The sequence below is a fragment of the Oncorhynchus mykiss genome, chromosome 12 (assembly GCF_057628025.1).
Source record: "Oncorhynchus mykiss isolate SJ-2025 chromosome 12, ASM5762802v1, whole genome shotgun sequence".
Taxonomy (NCBI): domain Eukaryota; kingdom Metazoa; phylum Chordata; class Actinopteri; order Salmoniformes; family Salmonidae; genus Oncorhynchus; species Oncorhynchus mykiss.
In genome coordinates, this window is record NC_143033.1 from 28,332,767 (window position 1) to 28,356,726 (window position 23,960).

General features: G+C 43.0%; 1 protein-coding gene across 1 annotated transcript in view; it reads right to left on the reverse strand.

Annotated features, from left to right (window-relative positions):
* LOC110537315 (plastin-3) overlaps positions 1-23,427 on the reverse strand; it is a 30,342-nt gene extending 6,915 nt beyond the window's left edge. The window contains exons 1-14 of the mRNA XM_021623256.3: positions 23,276-23,427; positions 17,204-17,309; positions 16,784-16,935; positions 11,235-11,364; positions 5,963-6,095; positions 5,759-5,840; positions 5,403-5,568; positions 5,031-5,173; positions 3,246-3,341; positions 2,936-3,131; positions 2,747-2,825; positions 2,490-2,607; positions 2,199-2,332; positions 1,433-1,556 (exon numbers count right to left, since the gene is read on the reverse strand). Coding sequence (XP_021478931.3) covers positions 1,433-1,556; positions 2,199-2,332; positions 2,490-2,607; positions 2,747-2,825; positions 2,936-3,131; positions 3,246-3,341; positions 5,031-5,173; positions 5,403-5,568; positions 5,759-5,840; positions 5,963-6,095; positions 11,235-11,364; positions 16,784-16,935; positions 17,204-17,267 — 1,617 coding nt within the window. The 5' untranslated portion in view covers positions 17,268-17,309; positions 23,276-23,427. The remainder of the gene's footprint in view (positions 1-1,432; positions 1,557-2,198; positions 2,333-2,489; positions 2,608-2,746; positions 2,826-2,935; positions 3,132-3,245; positions 3,342-5,030; positions 5,174-5,402; positions 5,569-5,758; positions 5,841-5,962; positions 6,096-11,234; positions 11,365-16,783; positions 16,936-17,203; positions 17,310-23,275) is intronic.
* Between the last annotated feature and the right edge of the window lie 533 nt (positions 23,428-23,960).

Consider the following 23,960-nt stretch of genomic DNA (forward strand, 5'->3'; position numbering starts at 1 on the left):
ATTTAGTCAGCCACCAATTGTGCAAGTTCTCCCACTTAAAAAGATGAGGCCTGTCATTTATCATAGGTACACTTCAACTATGACAGACAAAATGAGAAGAAAAAAAATCCAGAAAAATCACTGTAGGATTTTTTATGAATTTATTTGCAAATTATAGTGGAAAATAAGTATTTGGTCAATAACAAAAGTTTCTCAATACTTTGTTATATACCCTTTGTTGGCAATGACAGAGGTCAAACGTTTTCTGTAAGTCTTCACAAGGTTCACACACACTGTTGCTGGTATTTTGGCCCATTCCTCCATGCAGATCTCCTCTAGAGCAGTGATGTTTTGGGGCTGTTGCTGGGCAACACAGACTTTCAACTCCCTCCAAAGAGTTTCTATGGGGTTGAGATCTGGAGACTGGCTAGGCCACTCCAGGACTTTGAAATGCTTCTTACGAAGCCACTCTGTTGCCCGGGCGGTGTGTTTGGGATCATTGTCATGCTGAAAGACCCAGCCACGTTTCATCTTCAATGCCCTTGCTGATAAGTTTTCACTCAAAATCTCACGATACGTGGCCCCATTCATTCTTTCCTTTACACGGATCAGTCGTCCTGGTCCCTTTGCAGAAAAACAGCCCCAAAGCATGATGTTTCCACCCCCATGCTTCACAGTAGGTATGGTGTTTTTTGGATGCAACTCAGCATTCTTTGTCCTCCAAACACGACGAGTTGAGTTTTTACCAAAAAGTTAGTTTGGTTTCATCTGACCATATGACATTCTCCCAATCTTCTGGATCATCCAAATGCTCTCTAGCAAACTTCAGACGGGCCTGGACACGTACTGGCTTAAGCAGGGGGACACGTCTGGCACTGCAGGATTTGAGTGCCTGGCGGCGTAGTGCGTTACTGATGGTAGGCTTTGTTTCTTTGGTCCTAGCTCTCTGCAGGTCATTCACTAGGTCCCCCCGTGTGGTTCTGGGATTTTTGCTCACCGTTCTTGTGATCATTTTGACCCCACGGGGTGAGATCTTGCGTGGAGCCCCAGATCAAGAGAGCTTATCAGTGGTCTTGTATGTCTTCCATTTCCTAATAATTGCTCCCACAGTTGATTTCTTCAAACCAAGCTGCTTACCTATTGCAGATTCAGTCTTCCCAGACTGGTGCAGGTCTACAATTGTGTTTCTGGTGTCCTTTGACAGCTCTTTTCAAATAAATTCATTAAAAATCCTACAATGTGATTTTTCTGGATTGTTTTCTCATTTTGTCTGTCATAGTTGAAGTGTACCTATGAAAATTACAGGCCTCTCATCTTTTTAAGTGGGAGAACTTGCACAATTGGTGGCTGACTAAATACTTTTTTGCCCCACTGTGTGTGTGTGTGTGTGTGTGTGTGTGTGTGTGTGTGTGTGTGTATATATATATATATATCTCAATAAAGCTTGACAAACCTTGAAGCTTGAGATCTTGGTTGTTTTCCCCGCCTCTGACAAGGTTGTATTGACCCATTTGACAATGTCGTCATCATTAGCCATCTGGCCATCTCCCAAGTCCTCTAGTACATTCAGAGTATATCTAGGAGAGATGTCAAGTGTTAGCTAGTATATTGACCAGTTTCTGGTGCACTCAGCAGTGGTTAGCATGCAGTCACTGAAGATCAGGCAAGAGTAAATGGAAAATCAACTTATTCATCAAGATCTGCTTAAGAACTAACAAGGACAATATTCCAGTGCTGTTGCCTGGGGGCCAGGTTTACAAAACATTTTGCCATATGCTGCCTTCTCTTATGACCCTGATTTACTGTAAAGCAACCGCATGTGAAAGCATGTCAAATATCGCTGACAGTACCACCACAGATCGTAGTACTGTAACAGAACAAACTGGGAATTCTACGCACCACCTACTTCAGCCCATAACCATGCCTAGCTGGACAAATGATAAAATAACGACTTCTGGGTATTGAAGTAACAATGCAAAGTTAAAATTGGAGCAGCATATTTTTGGTTTCAGGAAACAAATATGATTGGCAAAATATTTGACAGTATATGACTGACGAAAAGACAATCGGGGTAAAAATGTTCCATTCAGCCCTCACCCTGGATCTTTATTTTACCTGTGCTCTGTTTCCATAAACAACCAGAAATAAGAACTACATATTTTATCCCTGGCTATAAAACAATATGTTACATATTGATCTAAGCAAGTGCCAAGACTCACCTCCTCATGAGCTGCCACAGCAGAGCCAGCGTCAGGGTGGCGTTGCAATCATTCAGGTCCTGCCCACCAATGCCAACCAGAGAAAACTTGGCCGTCATCTTTCCCAGATCCACTGCATAGTTGCAGTTCTCCAACTGCGAGCAGACAAAACACAGTAGGAATCAAGAGAAACACAAAATTAGTCCCTCTAGAACTGGAATTGGTTGAAAACAGTCAGTTCTGCAGTATTATTTAGCATTCTTTCAAAGTAAAAATGGAGGAAAATAGATTTTATATGACAATATAGTCAACCTTTTTCATGTTTGTCCCAATCTTGGGATATGGTGGCTTGTTGACTTTGTTGGTCCAGTCAACGGGTACTTTTATCTTTTCATAAAGCTGAAGGATGACCAAGGCGTCTGCTAGGTCTCTATAGAATAAAGCTAGTTATTTAGGTTACTCATTGATAATAAAGCCAAAGAACACCACTGGTAGGGAGCATGTTATGAGCAGTAGGTCATTGGCAGTTTAATTTTTCATGTAAGTCATTAGTTGAATTTGGTACATACCCATACAGATGATTGACATGTGGGTTCACGCCCAGGGAATTCATCCAGTTCCGGAATGTTCCCTCTTCTCGTGTCTCACCTAAATAGAAAATAGAGCTGTTGAGTGATTTTAAGGTCTAGGGGAGTACAATATATACTGAACAGAAAGCACACAGCAACCTCATGACCAACAGACTAGCTCAACACCACCTTCCAGCAGGCCCCAGTCAATGCCCTCTCCCTCAGGCTTGGTGAGAGACGGGTACTTGTTGAAGAGATTGGCCACAAAGGCCAAGTTGAGTTTGGGGTTGCCAGAGACTACGTCGGCTGGTGTGACAAACTGGCGACAGTCCAGCCTGTCAGCCTGCTGAAGCATGTTCTCTGCCCTCTTCAGGTCATCCTTCTCCTACAGGACAGACACCACAGGGTCATGCTAATGACATTTCATGTATCCCTTCTGAATCTTCTTAGCCATGTTATCTGTGTATGGGATTTGTATATTCGCCGTAAAAGTGCTTACACTGAAGCCTGCCATGCTGATGTCTGTGTGTGGCTGGTCTTCCTCTGTGCATTTGGGGGAGATTTGGATGAGGAGGTGGAAATAGGCTCTGGAGTCCTGAAACAGAAATCTTGTTTCAATCTCAGCATTGAAAAAAAAAAAAGCACACTGAGATACAAGGCTGTGCAGGCCACATGGGAATACAAATGGACAAGTATGCAATGACCATGACAGGAAATATTACAGTACAATGACTTTGAAAGAAAATATTACAGTACAATGACCATGACAAATTAAGCTATTGTCAATTCCTATACAGTAAGGAAGTTGCTCTAAAAAGTAACTTTACATGTTGAAAGGTCTGTCCGCTAAAGAAAAGTGTCAGTCAGATATCAAAGCACAGGCATAATATATAAAAAAATTCAACATTACAGAGAACCTTCTATTCTTTCAAAGCGAACATTTAAGAGTCCAGATTTGGATAAAGCCTTGTTTGAGGCACATTCATCATTATTTTATTTAGCTATTGTTCCAACACTTCTTTGTGAAGACGAGAATAGTATTACATGAACCATAAAGACAGTTCACACCCCTTGATTTCTTACACATTTTGTGGCATTACAGCCTAAATTTAAAATGTATTAAATTGAGATTTGTCACTGGCATAACCCCCTAATATCAAAGTGTAGTTGTTTTTTGACAGTTATACAAAAAAAAAAAAAAAAAACTTAAGCCAATAACTATTCAACCCCTTTGTTAAGGCAAGCCTAAATAAGTTTAGGATTAACAATTTGCTTAACAAGTCACATAAGTTGCATGGACTCACTCTTTGTGCAATAGTGTTTAACATGAGTTGAATGATTACCTCATCTCTGTACCCCACACATACAGATAATTGTAAGGGCCCTCAGTCGAGCAATGAATGTCAAACACATTCAAACACAACAAGGTTTTCCAATGCCTCAAAGGGCACCTATTGGTAGCAGACTTTGACTATGCCCTTTAGCATGGTCAACCTTTTACACTTCGGATGATGTATCAACACACCCAGTCAATACAAAGATACAGGCGTGCTTCCTAACTCTGTTGCCGGAGAGGAAGGAAACTGCTACAATTTAATGGTAGGAGAAAAGTGAGGTTGGCTCAACATTGTAGTTACTCCACAATACTAACCAAATTAAGAGTGAAAAGGAAACTAAAGTAATACTGCAGAAAATGTGACTAAGCAATTCACTTTTTGTCAAATAAAAAGTTATGGGGCAAATCCAATACATTATCGAGTACCACGCTCCATAATTTTCAAGCATAGTGGTGGTAGCATCATGTTATGGGTATGCTTGTAATTGTTAAGGACTTGGGTGTTTCAGGATTTTAAAAAAAGAGAAACATAATGGAACTAAGCACCTGTCAAAATTCTAGAGGAAAATCTGCTTCAGTCTGCTTTCCACCAGACACTGGGAGATGAATTTACCTTTCAGCAGGACAATAGCCTAACAGTTGACTGAAATCTGCACCCAACACCCAATTTGACTAAGCTTGAAGAATTTGCACAATCAGGTGTGGAAAGCTCAGAGACTAACCCAGAATGACTCATAGCTGCCAAAGGTGATTTTGACATGTACTGACTCAGGTGGTTGAATACTTATCTAGTCAAGATTATTTTCTTCCACTGAGAGAATTATGTAGGTCATTGACAAAAAAACAATTAAATCCATTTTAATTTAACTTTGTGATAACAAAATGTGGAAAAAGTCAAGGGGTGAAAATACATTGAAGTCACTGTACATGGATTTTACACATCCATACCTTGATGTCCAAGCTGAAGTTACTGATTTTCTCCCAGCCTGCGTTCTCCAGGTGGAAGTTAGCCCAGCGCAGCAGCAGCTCCTCTGGAGACAGCTTCATCAAGTCCTCCAGGGTCTCTCCATCCCTCAGCAGAGCAGCCAGGGCTGAAGGAGACAGGGTCACAGGACATAGTCAGCTACATCACCGCAACTCACTGACCAGAGGTCTTCAGCCAGAAAAAAAAGGTATGTCAAAACTGAGGACAGACTACCAGACATAAAAAGACACCTTTGATCCTTGTAATAAGTCAATGTACCATGATGAGGAATAAAATGGTTAAATACCAGGTTCATGAGTCACCAAAGATGTGATAGTGCTGTGAAAGCCCCTCACCTTCATTCCTGCTGAGCTCGATGTCAGCGAACAGGCCGATCTTGATGATTTGCCACAGCAGGCCCAGCACCAGGTGGGGCTTCCCCTCCCTAAGGTCCAGAGCCCCGATGTTCACCACATGGCAGCCAATGGCAGAGGCAGAGTTCAGAGCAAGGTTCAGATTCTCCTGTAGGACGAACAGAAACAAAGACCGTTTTGAAGTACCGTTCACAAAAGAGAAACAAGGCCTCCCACATATGTAAATTAAACAGATAATTACTGTCATATCTTTACAATAGCATGGGGTGGAATGACTAAATCTAACAATCACTCAGTCAACTACAGTATATGACCAGTTTGGTTGAGTTTGTAAGGACCTGTATTGTGAACGGTGTCAGTTTTGTCTTGTTTATGGTCCTCTCGTCAATCGTGTCTGGCACCGACAAGTTGATCATTTTACTACAGGAGCACATAAACAGCTGGTTTATGAGGGGTCCTAATGTTGGAAGACACAGGTATGCCCCATTTCAAACCACCACGTGTAAGGAAAAATAGCTGTATTAGGGGCTGTAAGGCCTCACCAAAGAACGATGCCGTCACCCAGGGACTTGAAGAGGGAGTCTGAGTTGGGGTCCATGGGCAGGGCGTGCTTGCAGTCAGGGTCATTCTCCAGTGCTGTGTTTATCCAGTTGACAAACGCGTACCGTTCCTCCTCTGCATAGGGCAGCACAGAGAAACACCAAGTCAACAACTAGCACCACATCATAACAGTGGCGGTCAGTGCCGTTTAAAATGAGGACGATAAAACATTTTATCATTTCAAATACAGTATATTGGATGACTGTCATTCAGCCCCGGCCTGCTAGCTGTCTGAATCGCTGTGTCTCCAGCCAAGCCCAACCCCTCACTGGACCCTATTGATCACCCGGCTACGCATGCCTCTCCCTAATATCAATATGCCTTGTCTATTACTGTCCTGGTTAGAGACCATCTTATTTCACTGTAGAGCCTCTAGCCCTGCTCAATGCCTTAACCTACCATTTAGTTCCACCTCCCACATATGCGGTGACATCACCTGGTATAAACGTCTCTAGAGACAATCTCTCATCATTACTCAATGCCTAGGTTTACCTCCAAAGTACTCACATCCTACCATACATCTGTCTGTACATTATGCCTTGAATCTAGTCTCTCATGCCCAGAAACCTTCTCCTTTTACTCTCTGCTCTGAACGCACTAAGCAACCAGTCCTGTTAGCCTTTAGCCGTACCCTCATCCTACTCCTCCTCTTTTCCTCTGGTGATGTAGAGGTGAATCCAGGCCCTGCAGTGCCTAGCGCCACTCCTACTCCACAGGTGCTCTCATTTGTTGACTTCTGTAACCGTAAAAGCCTTGGTTTCACGCATGTTAACATTAGAAGCCTCCCCCCCGTTTTATTCACTGCTTTAGCACACTCGGCCAACGTGGATGTCCTAGCCGTGTCTGAATCCAGGCTTAGGAAGTCCACCAAAACCCCTGAAATTTCCATCCCTAACATTTTCTGACAAGATAGAACTGCCAAAGGGGGCGGTGTTGCAATCTACTGCAGAGATAGAACTCTGTCGTACTATCATACTATCATTTCGAACTTCTACTTTTAAAAATCCATCTTTCCAGAAACAAGTCTCTCACTGTTGCCGCTTGCTATAGACCACCCTCTGCCCCCAGCTGTGCCTTGGACACGATATATGAATTGATTGCCTGCCCCCCCCCCCCCCCCCATATCTATCTTAAAAGCTTGTGCTGCTAGGTGACCTAAATTGTGACATGCCTAACACCTCAGCCATCCTACAATATAAGCTAGATGCCCTAAATCTCACACAAATTATCAATGAACCCACCAGATGCAACCCCAAATCCATAAACAGGGGCGCCCTCAGATTTCATCCTAGCCAACCTGCCCTCCAAATACACCTCCGCTGTCTTCAGCCAAGATCTCAGCGATCACTGCCTCATTGCCTGCATCCGTAATTAGTTTGCGGTTAAACAACCACCCCTCACTGTCAAACGCTCCCTAAAAAAAAAAACACTTGTGAGCAGGCCTTTCTAGTCGACCTGGCACGGGTATCCTGGAAGGATATTGACCTCACTCCGTCAGTAGAGGATGACTGATTGTTTAAAAGTGCTTTCCTCAACATCTTAAATAAGCATGCACCATTCAAAAAATGTAGAACCAGGAACCGATATAGTCCTTGGTTCTCTCCAGACCCGACTGCCCTTGACCAGCGCAAAAACATCCTGTGGCGTTCTGCATTAGCGTCGAACAGCCCCCGTGATACGCAACTTTTCAGGGAAGTTAGGAACAAATACATAGGGAGTTTGAAAAAGCTAGCCTTTGCTTTCCTAACAAAAATTTGCATCCTGTAGCACAAACTACAAAAAGTTCTGGGACACTAAAGTCCATGGAGCATAAGAGCACCTCCCAACTGCCCTGAGGCTAGGAAACACTTATCACCAATAAATCCACAAGAGAATTTCAATAAGCATTTTTCTACAGCTGGCCATGCTTTCCACCTGGCTACCCCAGTCAACAGCCCTGCACTCCACATAACTCACCCAAATCTCCCCAACCCAAATCCAGATAGCTGATGTTCTGAAGGAGCTGCAAAATCTGAACCCCTACAAAATCAGCAGGGATAGATAATTTAAGAGGGTCCAGATTATCTGCCGAAATTGTTGCAACCCCTATTACTAACCTGTTCAACCTCTCTTTCGTATCGTCTGAGATTCACAGATTGGAAAGCTGCCACAGTCATCCCCCTCTTCAAAAGGGGGAGACACTAGACCCAAACTGCTACAGACCTAAATCTATTCTACCCTGCCTTGCTAAGGTCTTTGAAAGCCAAGTTAACAAACAGCTTAAAACATTTGAAATCTCACCGTACCTTCTCCGCTATGCAATCTGGTTTCAGAGCTGGTCATGGGTGCACCTCAGCCACGCTCAAGGTCCTAAACGATATCATAACCACCATCGATATTCATCGACCTGGCTAAGGATTTCGACTCTGTCAATCACAACATTCTTATTGGCAGACTCAACAGCCTTGGTTTCTCAAATGATTGCGTTGCCTGGCTCACCAACTACTTCTCAGACAGAATTCAGTGTGTCAAATCGGCGGGCCTGTTGTCCAGACCTCTGGCAGTCTCTGGGGGTGCCACAGGGTTCAATTCTCAGGCCAACTCTTTTCTCTGTATACATCTGTCGCTCTTGCTGCTGGTGATTGTCTGATCCACCTCCACGCAGATGACACCATTGTGTATACACCTGGCCCTTCTTTGGACACTGTGTTAACTAACCTCCAGATGAGCTTCAATACCATACAACTCTCCTTCCGTGGCCTCCAATTGCTCTTAAATGCAAGTAAAACTAAATGCATGCTCTTCAACCGATCACTGCCCGCCCGCCCAGCATCACTACTCTGGACGGTTGTGACTTAGAAAATGTGGACAACTACAAATACCTAGGTGTCTGGTTAGACTAAACTCTCCTTCCAGGCTCACATTAAACATGTACAATCCAAAATTATATCTAGAAGCGGCTTCCTATTTCACAACAAAGCATCCTTCACTCATGCTGCCAAACATAGTCAGTTTTACAAGGGTATCCTACTGATCCTCGACTTCGATGTCACTTACAAAATAGCCTCCAACACTCTACTCAGCAAATTGGACGTTCTCTATCACAGTGCCATCTGTTTTGTCAAAGCCCCATATACTACCCACCACTACAACTTGTATGCTCTCGACGGCTGGCCCTCGCTTCATACTCGTCACCAAACCCACTGGCTCCAGGTATTCTACAAGTCTCTGCTAGGTAAAGTCCCGCCTTCCCTCAGCTCACTGGTCACCAGAGCAGCACCCACCTGTAGCATGCGCTCCAGCAGGTCTCTCACACCGGTCACCCCCAAAGCCAATCCTTATTTTGGCCTCCTTTCCTTCCAGTTATCTGCGCCAATGACAGGCACAAACTGCAAAAATCTGAAGCTGGAGACGGACCTCCATCACTAGCTTTAAGTGCCAGAGCAACTCTCAGATCACTGCACATAGCTCATCTGTAAACAGCCCATCCAATCTACCCAATACTGTATTTATTTTGCTCCTTTGCACCCCAGTATCTCTACTTGCACATTCTGCACAGCTTAACATTCCAGTGTTTAATTGCTATATTTTAATTACTCTGCCACCATGGCGTATTTATTGCCTTAACTCTTATCCTACCCCATTTGCACATGCTATATATAGATGTTCCTACTGTATTACTGATTGCATGTGTCAAACTGCTTTGCCTTATTTTGACTAGGTCGCAGTTGCCAAAGAGTTAAACTAGCCTACCTGTTTAAAGGTGAAATAAAATATCAAATTCCATTCACCCAGCTCAAGGTAACATCAATAGATATAAGCTACTACATGATACTCAAATTTCCCTATACCCATCATGAGGTTGCTACAACCTAGCCTATGAATGAAAGTTAAAATTCAACTTGAATGAATGTAATGTTTAGTAATCAGGGTGACAGTGACACATTCAACACCGTCCTGCGCACACACACACACTTTCCTGCATCTAGCTGATCTAGGGCATAATCATTAGTGCAGTTGAAAACGAGAGTTTCTATTGGACAAATTCAGGTATGTTAATCGCCATTCTGTTTAAGAAACTAACAGAAACTGCAGAATGAATACACCCCTGATCACACAAATGCAGTTCACTTTCATAGCAGCAACAAACAGCATGATCACTTTGCTTGTTGTAATTCCTCACCTTTTCCCATCGCTTGTGGACCTCAGCTGTCTGATCTGTTGAAAACCTTTTTAAACCAAATATCATAACAGCTAGACAGAGCCTACATAGTTGCCACCACATTACATAACGTCATAGTCAAACACGCTAATATAACGCATTAGTAAACCCGTTACAAATCATGCAGTACAGTCACCAAACACTTTAGCAGTCACACCGGTGGGCCCCGGTTGCAAAAAATGTATAAAACCAAATTCTAACCTTGGAAAAATGTCAGTGTTGAAGAACATAGTATGCTAGCTAACACAGGAGCCCTCCGAGTCAGGTGTTTGAGTAGGCTAAACTAGCTACCTCTTCCATTTTTGAAGAAATGTATTCTTTTAAAACTGCTCAACCATTGTCTCAGACAACTTCTCACCACATTATATACACACTACCAACTGTAGCTTGTGCTTTTAGTACTAGATTCATTATCTGATCCTGATTGCAGCTTTAACTGACATTTTGTCCAGCCAAAAGCAATGATCGGAGTTTGGAGGACATCCTGAAGTTGTCAATTGTGTAAGTCTATGGAAGGGGGTGAGACCCAAGAGCCTACTAGGTTTTGTATTGAAATCAATGTACCCAGAGGAGAACGGAAACCATCTATCCTCCAGCTACACCGTGGTGCTACCCTACAGAGTGCTGTTGAGGCTACTGTAGACCATTGCAAAACTGTTTTAATCAATTATTTGGTGATGAATATATTTTAAATAGTTATCCCCAAAGAAAGCTTTAATATTACCTATTTATGAAATTCACCGAGAATTGACCTCCCCTTCCTCATCTGAGTAGCCTCCACTGCTTCATACACATGATTTGTCACTACACAGGAATAATCTTTTCTATGACATCCCAGAAACCCAGTTATTGTTTTCGATTGGCTAATCAATACACTACGAAAGAGAAACAAAGCATCTACCTAAACTCATGAGTAAGGTTCCCCTAGATTAAAGCAAAGACCCTACATATATGCAATACAACATACTGTAGCACAATGACAGAAGTGGTAGGAGATGCTGTGAGCAGCTCACCAGAGAAGGAGTGTTGCGTTCCCTCGCTGGACTGTGTAGATGTCCCACCTATGGCCAGGATCCCCTCCTTCCTGTTAATGGCCTTCCGAAAGCTTTTGGCAATGTCACTGCTCTTCAACTCCTGGAATATCTGCAATAGAGAGGGCAAAGTGCATTTAAATCGCTTCTTAGACCAGCTGATATCTCAAAGTGCTGTATGGAAACCCAGCCTAAAACCCCAAACAAGCAATGCAGAAGCATTAAGCTCCCACAAACCATGACATACCTCAAGATCTTAATATAGTTACGATTACGTTATGCTCAGCCATGAGGATTACTACAAGAGAAATCTGTATAAAAAGGAATTGTGTCATCTCGAATCAGTTGCACGAGTCAAAACAAAAATTCTATAAGCTGCAATTCTATTCAGTAAGGTTCTCACTGGGGAGAGGCCATATGGTAACAGAAACACCAGTGTTTAACAGGAAGCTAAGTGCCTCTGTGTACCAAACATTTCATCCTCCTTTGTAAGAAGTAAACATAGTATACTGTATGCTGAATGGCCAGGGGAAATGCTTTTGGAAATAAGGATGCGAGGGGGTGTAGGTTGGGTTAGAAAGACATTTGTCAATGGCCTAAAATCTATACAGGAGCCAAAGTTTGAGCCAAGTAAAATCAACGCGTTTGTATTCACAGGCCCCAACATCTCTAGTCGCTGACCTGACACCTGCTGGTCTCAGTAGTCACCACCAGCTACTCAGCCTGGAATTGAGTGACATTAAAAAGGTGTGCGCCACAAACATCAGATCATGTAGCGTTAGTTTGAAATCCTAAAGCTTAGTAAAATTAGACATTTTCCATGAGAAGTTAAGCAAAATTCCTGGGTTTAAATTCAGAAAGAAAAAAAAGTTGGCTTACAACAGTGAACCTATTTTATGGGATAAACAAGCCAATTCTAGATCTTGCAGCATATTTTGGTTAAACTATCCCAAATTCAATGGAATTGCAACCCTATGCATTCTTCCATCACATGTACAGCTGATTCTCAAGATCTTGCACACTAATAGAGATGCTATTGAGCCCACACTACTACACTCTGCGCCAAGGACTACATGCTTTCTGGTAAATTAGAATTACAATACTGGGTGGGGTGAATATATTTTATATGACATGATTTTTTGTTAACTAGTAAATAGCCTACAGCAAAAAAAATAAAAACTTCTGCTAGTTAGTTTGCCACCATGTGGGTTTTAGCTTGCTTGAACCTTTAACTAAGGTGTTAATTCACCCGCTTCCATACACGTTTCCTTTTTAAACATTTATCTTACAAAGGAGTTCGTTAAACTGCTTCACCATTTATCTGTACATGGAATAGTATTTTTACACACATTTTTTCCCCCTAATCTTTACAGGAAAACGCCACGGGCACCATCTGATGGACACATTTCACTGCAACTAATGTAGAACGAACAGCTGTGTACATTTGCAAATACTGTGCCAAATCATGTGTGAAGAATGCAACAATGCAGAATCTGGGCAAGTGCATAAAGTACTCTCAGCGCTCACAACAAGTCCCTCTACTTCTATTCGAGGTGAAAATTATGAATCAGACACCTTATCGATAGCAATTCCTCCTGGAATCAGACGTTTTTTTTTACTCATTGGAGGAACGTTGTCAGAGAAATGCTGATGAATGTTTTGCTCGAGCTGTGTATGCAACTGGCTCACCTCTGATCCGCACAGGCAATGTGTATTGGAAGAGATTTCTGAATGTTCTTCGCCCAGCATACATCCCGCCAACCAAACATGCTTTATCTACTAATTTGCTGGATGCAGAGTTCAACAGAGTTCAAGTAAATCATAGACAAAGCAGAATGTATTGCAGTCATCGCCGATGGGTGGTCGAATGTTCGTGGGCAAGAACTCATTAACTACATCTCCCCCTAAACCAGTATTCTACAAGAGCACAGACACACCAGTCTCTACATTGCAAATGAGCTGATGGCAGTCAATGATCTTGGACCACAGAAGGCGGCTTTGTCTAAAGTGGAGGAGTCCTAACCTCACACCCATTGGCTGTGCTGCTCATACATTGAATCTGCTCAAGGACATCATGGCACTGAAAACAATGGATGCTCTCTACAAGAGGGTCAAGGAATTGGTTAGGTATGTGAAGGGTCATCAAGTTATAGCAGCAAGCTACCTCACCAATCAAAGTGAAGAATAAGAGCACCACATTGAAGCTGCCCAGCAACACCCGTTGGGGTGGTGTCGTCATCATGTTTGACAGTCTCCTGGCGGGGAAGGAGTCTCTCCAAGAAATGGCCATATCAGTCTGCTGATAGACAGCCCCATCAAGAGGATCCTCCTGGATGATGTATTTTGGGAGAGAGTGGTAAGCAGCCTGAAACCCACAGCAGTAGCCATTGCACAGCTTGAGGGAGACAATGCCATCTTGTCTGATGTTCAGACTGCCTGCAGATGTAGATGCCCACTTCACTGTTGCGCCAAGCAGAGGAAACTGCAGTTCTGAAATACATCAAAAAGCATGAAGACGTCAGCCTGAAGCCCATACACGCCGTAGCGTACATGTTGGCACGCAAGTATGCTGGCAAGACCATCCTGTTTAGTGCAGAGATCAACAAGGCCTATGGTGTCATCACCTTGGGCTGGATGAGGGCAAGATTCTTGGCAGTCTGGCGAAGAACACTTCCAAGCAAGGGCTTTGGGATGGAGATGAGATATGTTGGCACAACTGCCATATTGCATCAGTCACCTGGTGGAAGGGACTGTGGATCCGAGGCTCTTTCCCCCGTTGCCGCCATCATCCTCCAAATCCCACCAACATCAGCCACCTCAGAGCACAACTGGTCCTTGTTTGGGAACACACACAGGCTGACCAATGAGGGTTGAAGAATTGGTGGGCATCCGGGAAAATGAGGCCTTTTGAGTCTGACAATGAGCCATCCTCAACAAGGTTGGAAAGTGACAGTGAAGATGAGGCCTCAGTCTGATGTTCAAGAGGTAGACATTGAGGAGGTCCAAGGAAAAGACAGAAGCCTGAGAGGAAGACAACCAAAGCTTTAGTTTTGAGACTACCATTTTACAGATGCATGTTGAAGTTTTTTTGGGGAGAAGCAATGTATCATTGGGGATCATTCAATATTCCCTTTTGTTCAGTGAAATCATCCCATGTGAAGGAGTCACCTCGTTTAATTAAAGTTCAATTTGTAACTAAATGGGGGTTTTCTATTGGAAGGATTTAATCATTTGCATAAGGTAAAAGGTTTGTTTGTCTCCATATGATAAGTATATCAAAAGTAAAAAAAAGAAACGTCCTTACTGTCAACTGCGTTTATTTTCAGCAAACTTAACGTGTAAATATTTGTATGAACATAAGATTCAGACAAACTGAACAAGTTCTAAAGACATGTGACTAACATAACTGGAATAATGTGTCCCTGAACAAAAGGGGTGGTTCAAAATCAAAAGTCAGTATCTGGTGTGGCCACCAGCTGCATTAAGTACTGCAGTGCATCTCCTCCTCATGGACTGCACCAAATTTGCCAGGGTCGCTGTGAGATGTTACCCCACTCTTCCACCAAGACACCTGCAAGTTCCCAGATTTTTTTTGGGGGGGGGGGCGGGGGGGGGGCATGGCAGAATATTGACATTCCTGCAGCCATACTGCTCGTTCTGTGCGTGGTGGCATTGTCATGCTGGAGGATCATGTCAGGGTGAGCCTGCAGGAAGGGTACCACATGAGGGAGGAGGATGTCTTCCCTGTAACACATAGCGCTGAGATAGTGTGTCGTTATTGCAGGCACTGTCCGATGATGCGGTGACACTCCGCCCCAGACCATGACGGACCCTCCACATCGATCCTGCGCCAGAGTACAGGCCTCGGTGTAAACGCACTTTCCGTCGAAGATAAACGCGAATCCGACCATCACCCCTGATGAGACAAAACCGTGAGTCATAAGTGAAGAGCACTTTTTGCCAGTCCTGTCTGGTCCAGCAACGGTGGGTTTGTGCCCATAGTTGTTGCCGGTGATGTAAGGCAGGTCCTCACCAGACAACAGGCCTACAAGCCCTCAGTCCAGCCTCTCTCAGCCTATTGCGGACAGTCTCAGCACTGATGGAGGGATTGTGCGTTCCTGGTGTAACTTGGGTAGTCGTTGCCATCCTGTACCTGTCCCGCAGGTGTGATGTTCGGATGTACCGATCCCGTGCAAGTGTTACACGTGGGGGACGTTTTACATTTAACGGTATTAATATTTATTAGCATATATTCCTATGGAAAGTCTCCAATTCTGAATATTCCCCAAAATGTGCAACCCTAGTTAGCTTACATTGCTTATGCACTGTAGATAGAAGGCCATAGTAACCACAATAGTATGCATTTCCCTTTATAAATAATGCCTTTGTTGTGATTTAATTTGCTTTCAATGAAAGGATATTGTTCATGTTCATCTCAACCTAAAAAAATAAATAATGTAATCCATTATAGCAACTAAAAATAGCACAAACCCCTCTAACAAATATACTGTAATAGCCATAGTTATGTTAAACCATACAAAAAAGGCTGAATTCAAGATTTAAAATTGTCCCCCAAAAATAAAGTTCCTCATCATTGAGCTATGAGAAATGGCCTTAGAGATTATGAATTTGTTTTCTTTCGGGATGCAAGATGTCACGTCATTACTCAACATGGAGACTAGCACAGGCCGTTAAATTAATGTAGTCACACACATTTTACTCTACTTCTGAGTACCAGAAGTGATCAATTAAAATTGAGAAGTGAGGACATTTTGCCAGTCCTTACTTGTTAAGACCATTTTAGGTTTAGGAGTTAAAATTAATGTTAGAGAAATAAGACGGATAAATAGCTACATGGACTACCTCTGCATGGTCCACGGTCTCTATGCACACTACACCAGGGCGATTCAAACCTTTTCCTGAAGACCTACTTTCCTGAATGTTTTCACTCCAACCCCAGTTGAAACTAACCTGATTCAGTTAATCAAGCAGCTAATTATTAGAATCAGGTGTGCTAGATTAGGGTTGGAGCAAAAACCTACAGAACAGTAGCTCTCCAGGAACAGGGTTGGAGAGCTCTGCTCTACACACACCAGGGGTGTCAAACTTATTCCATAGAGTGGAGGGCCTAGTGTCTGCAGGTTTTCCCTTTCATTTAAGACCTACACAACCAGGTGAGAGGAGTTCTTTACTAAATGTGATTAAGTCATCAATTAAGTACAAGGGCAGAGCAAAAACCTGACTCAGCCCTCCCTGGAACTGCTACTGTTTAGCATACATCCTGATGACAAGTCACCTTATAACACATGCACAACCCTACCACGCCAGTATCCCTGTCTTCACATTACAAATATGGTATCGACACTGCATTTAGCCTGTATATAGGTTCCTTACTCACACGTGTTCTCGTTTCTACTTCATGTGTTTTTGTTCTACTCTACATTAATTTTAATAGTACTACTGATATCGATTACTGCTTTGTTGCGTATTTCTTGACTCCTCTTCCCCCCCCCTCCTCCCCCATGACTCACTGATACAAACTCGTCAAAGCTGATCTCGTTGTCCTTGTTGCGATCCAGCTTCTGGATGATCTCCCTGACTTTGTAGCCAGGCAGGGGAAGGTTTGCCTCCTTGAACAACTCATGGAGCTCGTAGTCACAGATGGAGCCATTGCCATCAAGGTCTACAAATGCAGACAGGAGCTTAATCATATCATGATTTTTTTTTTTTAATTTTTACTAACATTCAGCCAACACAACCTTTGTTTCTAGGAACCCTGGCATGGTTCCCAAACAATACAAAAAAGAAGCTAATAGGACTAAAAAGTCAGGGACTGTACAATGTAGAAGCTGTTGACTATTAGCCTAGGTGTGTAATGTCACTTTATGAAAACATTAATTAGTGACCATACTAACGTAGAAAATAAATCAAATCAGATGTAGCCTACTCACCAACTTTGCCAAACGCCTCTCTCAGTTCCTCCAGCTCATCTTTGGAGCTAATCTTTCCTGCCATCTTGATGAAAATGATCCGAGGTAGTCAGTCAAGAGGTGGGTTCTGTACAGACAAAACCGCCAATGAGGTTTGGACATTAGAGCGAGACATGGAACAGAAGTCCAGAACCAGTCAGCTCATGAGGCAGTAGAAAGTGTGTAGGCCCCACCCCAACTTCTGTGCACTTTGTCACCTGGGTCCACAGAGCAAATGGCCCAAGAATGCTCACGGGCCAGTCAACCCTTCCCCAGTTAAGAGAAAATGCCTCCCACTCTTACAGTATCCAGCAGACTACAGAAATGTGTGTTGGAGTAATGCTATTGCATCAATTTTTGGCATCCATCTGTAACTTGTCCTCTGAGAACTTTGAACATCAATATGGACATAAACTCAGCAAAAAAATAAATGTCCCTTTTTCCAGGACCCTGTCTTTTCAAAAGATATTTTGGATTTTTACGTATTAACTTCACAGATCTTCATTGTAAAGGGTTTAAACACTGTTTCCCGTGGATGTTCAATGAACCATAAACAATTAATGAACATGCACTTGTGGAACAGTCATTAAGACACTAACAGCTTACAGACGGTAGCCAATTAAGGTCACAGTTATGAAAACGTAGGATACTAAAGAGGCCTTTCCACTAACTGGAAAAACAACAAAAGAAAGATGCCCAGCGTCTCTGCGTGAACGTGCATTAGGCATGCTGCAAGGAGGCTTGAGGACTGCAGATGTGGTCAGGGTAATAAATTGCAATGTCCGTACTGAGAGACACCTAAGACAGCGGTACAGGGAGACAGGACGGACAGCTGATAGTCCTCGCAGTGGCAGAACATGTGTAACACCTGCACAGGATCGGTACATCTAACGTCCCACCTGCGGGACAGGTACAGGATGGCAACTGCCGCCTGAGTTACACCAGGAACGCACAATCCTTCCATCAGTGCTCAGACTGTCCGCAATAGGCTGAGATCCATCTGAAACTGGACTGAGGGCTTGTAGGCCTGATGTAAGACAGGCCCTCACCAGACATCACCGGTAACAACGTCGCCTATGGGTACAAACCCACCGTCGCTGGACCAGACAGGACTGGCAAAAAGTGATCTTCACTTATGAGTCGCGGTTTTGTCTCACCAGGGGTGATGGTCGGATTCGCATTTATCGTCAAAGAAATAAGCGTTACACTGGGACCTGTTGGATCGGAGGGTGATGGCTAGGGCCATTCCCCCCAGAAATGTCCAGGAAGTTGCCTTGGTGGAAGAGTGGGGTAACATCTCACAGCAAGAATTGGCAAATCTGGTGCAGTCCATGAGGAGGAGATGCACTGTAGTAACCCCCCCCTTTGTTCAGGGACACACTATTCCATTTGTTAGTCACGTCTGTTGAATCTTGTTACGTTCATACAAATATTTACACGTTAAGTTTGTTGAAAATAAATGCAGTTGACAGTGAGATGACATTTCTTTTTTTGCTTAGTTTATAATCTGTAGTAACATGTATCTCTTCAAGGTGAACTCTAAAATACTGTTTGCAAGAAGTTGTCCTTAGGAACCTATCCCTTTCATAAACAGACCAAAATCCCACTAATTTACAATGCCTGCTTCCTTTTATAGCTGAAGGGGTGGGGGCAGTATATTAAAACCCACCTAAAGTCAGAGTCAAGATTCCTGTATTTTTACAGTCCCCATAACCAAAACACAGATATTGGGTCGGTGTGAATGGTCCTCAGCTTTGGGTCAAATTCTGCCTCAACTACAAAAGACCATCTAGTGACCGGACCACTCTGCCAAACCAGCAGAACGAGATCGACAGTTGATTTGAATCATGAAGGGCCCTCAGCGATTACAGTCTCCTCAGCTATTTTGCTCCTCAGCTGAAAACAACTTGAGCCATCAGGACTCCGCCGCCCACCCCATCTACTTCCTATCCCCAAATGATCATAAATAAGATAGCAACCGAACAGACTGATCTTGCTCCAATAGGACCCGTCTCTACCAATCAGCCTCTGGCATCACAAGCACATATTCAACAGGACGAACAAAGGACAAAAGACAGAATGTGTAATCAATAACCATGAATGAAGATCATTGATTGCATACACTAAAGGGAGCAAAGAGGTGCTTTGGTTTCTCAAACTCTCAAAACTAGAAATTAAATTCAGTCAAAAACTATTAGGCAATATTTTTTCCCCCAGAAAGCAGCAATTTCCTATGCGAGTCATGTCGAGGCATTTCCCCACTAATCAAATGACATACTGTTTTACAGAATCATGGCTCTGACCGTGTACAAAACATTAGGAACACCTTCCTAATATTGAGCTCTCAGAACAGCCTCAATTTGTCAGGGCATGGACTCCAAGGTGTCGAAAGCATTCCACAGGGATGCTGGACCAGGTTGACTTCAATGCTTCCCACAGGTGTCCAATTGGCTTATAGTGGATCTCTACTCCGAAAATCTCATCAATCTCATCCCACAGATACTCAATTGGCTTGAGATCTGGTGACTGGACAGGCCACTGCAGTAAGCTGAATTCACAGTCATGTTTGTGGAACTCTTTCTGGATAATCCTAGCCTTGTGGCATTATCTTGATAAAAAAAAAAAATCAGAAAATATTAAGTGCAGACAGATACACTGCTGCCAAGGGATGCACCTGATTGGCAATGTTCACATATGGCATGCATACGTTGCTCTACTGCTACCAAGGAGCCCAAAACATACCGTCACCAGCAAGCTTTGTTGAGACGCGGCATGATGGATGCGTGTACCACGTGATACAGTAGGAACAGGGACTCAGACTAGGCAATGTTTTCGGTTCATCAGCCCACAGCAACTTCTTATTTTTTTGCTGAAAGTAGTAACTAAGGTCGTCGGCTAGCATACCCCATTTTGGTCAAGGTACAAGTTGTACAATCTTTTTAGGGGTCTTTAGTCATAGCCAAAGACTGCAGAGCAACAGTCTGGCTACAATTTGTTTCAGCCTTTTTTGTCCTCTTTAGTCAATCAACGACCCTTTTTTGCCCGATGGCTTGATGTATTTTGGGTGGCGGGTCATTCTTGATACACACAGAAAACTGTTGAGCATGAAACACCCAGCAGCATCACTGTTCTTGACACACTCAAACCGGTGCGCCTGGCACCTACTACCATGGCGCAATTGTGGTAACGTACAAAAACTCAAGTCCTTCTGTTCTCCCGAACTGGAATACCTCTATCATATGCTGACCAGAATAGTTTTTTGGTTAGTCACTGCCGTGTACATTCCCCCCAAGCAGACTTGCGATTGACCGATTATGATTTTTCAACACCGATACCGATTATAGGAGGACCAAAAAAAAGCCGATACCGATTATTCGGCCATTTGTAATAATGACAATTACAACAATACTGAATAAACACTTATTTTAACTTAAAAGAAGTCAATAAAATCAATTTAGCCTCAAATAATGAAACATGTTCAATTTGGTTTAAATAATGCAAAAACAAAGTGTTGGAGAAGTAAAAGTGCAATATGTGCCATGTAAGAAAGCTAATGTTTAAGTTCCTTGCTCAGAACATGAGAACATTTGAAAGCTGGTGGTTCCTTTTAACATGAGTCTTCAATATTCTTCTTTAACTGACTTACCTAGTTAAATAATAGGTATAAAAAAAATTAAAAGAATCAGAGCCCAAAAATACCAATTGTTCTGAAAACTTGAAACCGGCCCTAATTAAAATCGGCCATTCCGATTAAATTGGTCGACCTCTAACTCAGAGGGTCACTGACAGTTCTAGAGTTCCTATGGAGATGGGAGAAGCTTTCAGAAGGACAACCATCTCTGCAGCACTCCAGCAATCAGGCCTTTATGGTAGAGTGGCCAGACAGAAGCCACTCCTCAGTAAAAGGCAAATGACAGCTTGCCAAAAGGCACCTAAAGGACTCAGACCATGAGAAACAAGATTCTCTGGTCTGAATGCCAAGCGTCACATCTGGAGGAAACCTGGCACCATCCCTTCAGTGAAGCATGGTGGTGGCAGCATCATGCTGTAGTAATGTTTTTCTGTGGCAGGGAGACTAGTCAGAACCGTGGCAAAGATGAACAAAGCAAAGAGATCCTTGATGAAAAGCTGCTCTAGAGCGCTCAGGACCTCAGACTGAGGCAAATGTTCAGCTTCCATTTTGACGACCCTAAGCACACATCCAAGACAATGCAGGTGTGGCTTCAGGACAAGTTTCTGAATGGCCTTAAGCTCAGCCAGATCCTGGACTTTAACCCGCTCGAACATCTCTGGAGAGACCTTAAAAATAGCTGAGCAGTGACACTCCCCAGCCAACCGGAGAGCTTGAGAGGATCTGCAGAGAAAAAAAAAAAAAAAAAAGACTAGAGGAAGTATTCACTGACAAAGGTGCTTGAAAGTACTGAGTAAAAAGGACTGAATATGCAAATGATAGTACCCGAAGAGTGTTAAATTAAAATATATTTTATTTGAGAATCTTCAAAGTAGCCACCCTTTGCCCTTGATGACAGCTTTGCACACTATTGGCATTCTTTCAACCAGCTTCATCTGGAAAACTTTTCCAACATTCTTGAAGGAGTTCCCACATATTCTGAGCACTTGTTGGATGCATTTCCTTCACTCTGCAGTCCAACTCATCCCAAACCATCTCAATTGGGTTGAGGTTGGATTATTGAGGAGGCCAGGTCATCTGATGCAGCACTCCATCCCTCTCCTTCTTGGTAAAATAGCTCTTACACAGCCTTGAGTTGTGTTTTGGGTTATTGTCCTGTTGAAAAACAAATGATTGTCCCACTAAGCACAAACCAAATGGGATGGCACATCACTACAGAATGCTGTGGTAGCCATACTGGTTAATTGTGCCTTGAATTCTAAATAAATCACTGACCGTGTCACCAGCAAAGCAACCCCACATCACACCTCCTCCATGCTTCATGATGGGAACCACATGTGGAGATCATCTGTTCACCTACTCTGCATCTCACAAAGACAAGGCAGTTGGAACAAAACATCTAAAATGTGGACTCAGACCGAAGGACAGATTTCCACCGGTCTAATGTCCATTGCTCATGTTTCTTGGCCCAAGCAAGTCTTCTTATTATTGGTGTCCTTTAGTAGCTGTTTATTTGCTGCAATTCAGGCTGTGTCACAACCGGCCGCCATTGGGAGTCCAATAGGGCAGCGCACAACTGGCCCAGCGTCGTCGGGGTTTGGCCGGTGTAGGCCATCACTGTAAATAAGAATTTGTTCTTAACTGACTTCACTAGTTAAATAAAAGGTGAAATAACAATATTATGTCAAGAATAGCTCAAATAAGCAAAGAGGGTCCAAGACATGGTCAGTCAATCTAGACAATTAAGAGATTTGAAAGTTTCTTCAAGTGCAGTTGCACAAACCTTCAAGCGCTATAATGGAATTAGCTCTCAGATCCAGAGTTACCCTCCGCAGCAGAGTTAAACTCATTAGTTACCAGCCTCAGATTGCTTCAGAGTTCAAGTAACAGACATCTCAACATCAACTGTTTAGAGGAGACTGCGTGAACGAATTTCTTTGTGTGTGTGTGTGTGTGTGTGTATATATCACACACAGAAATTCGTTCACGCAGTCTCCTCTAAACAGTTGATGTTGAGATGAATTTTAAAGATTTTATATAAAATCTTTCAAATTTAACCAGGTAGGCTAGTTGAGAACAAGTTCTCATTTGCAACTGTGACCTGGCCAAGAAAGCAAAGCAGTTCGACACAGAGTTACACATGGAATAAACAAACATACAATCAATAATACAGTATGAAAAGAATCAAGGGGCATATTGAAATCCAATTTATCCGAATGTATTTACTCAACATGCAAAGTAATTTCCCCTGGTAAACTTTGGGACGGTTAGCTGGCTAGTTAGGGTTAATAGTTGAATCGCTAACAGATGCTACTACAAAGCATACAAACGTATAATAATTAATGGATGAAAAAGGGAACGTTGTTGACCAGTTTACACAAACCATGATGTAACGTCAATTTGTATTCTTAAAAATAACTTACTTCAGATGCCCCCACAATTACGCACAACGTCCTGCTCGAGCCCAGATACTTCCTCCCTCTTCCAGCAATGGAAATGCACTAGCAACCTCGGCCTACTGACGAGCCAATAAGTGTTTAGAGCAAATTAATGACAGGCTGCGTTTACAGAGGCAGCCCAAATCTGATATTTTTCCACTTATTGGTCTTTAGACCAATCACAACAAAAATGTTGACATCAGCTATTTATCAGAGCTGAGCTGATTGGTCAAAATATTAGAATTGGGCTGCTTGTTTAAACGCAGTCACAGTGGGCCCAATTCGGAATCCTATTTAGACTAATTGGTCTTTTGACCAATCAGATCAGCTCTGATGTGAAACGGTCTGATGTGACTGGTCAAAAGACCAATTAGTGGAAAAAAGATCAGGGGCATAACCATTTTTATATTTGATTCGACCTTTATTTAACTAGGCAAGTAAGTTAAGAACAAGTTTGTATTTACAACGACGGCCTACCCTGACTCTGGGCCAATTGTGCACTGTCCTATGGGACTCCAAATCACAGCCGGTTGTGATACAGCTTGGAATCAAACCAGGGTCTGTACTAACACCTCTAGCACTGCAATGCAGTGCCTTAGACCGCTGCGCCACTCCTGAGCCCCGATCATTATTCTGATTCTGTTGCAAAACATTTTTTTTTAAGGAAGCA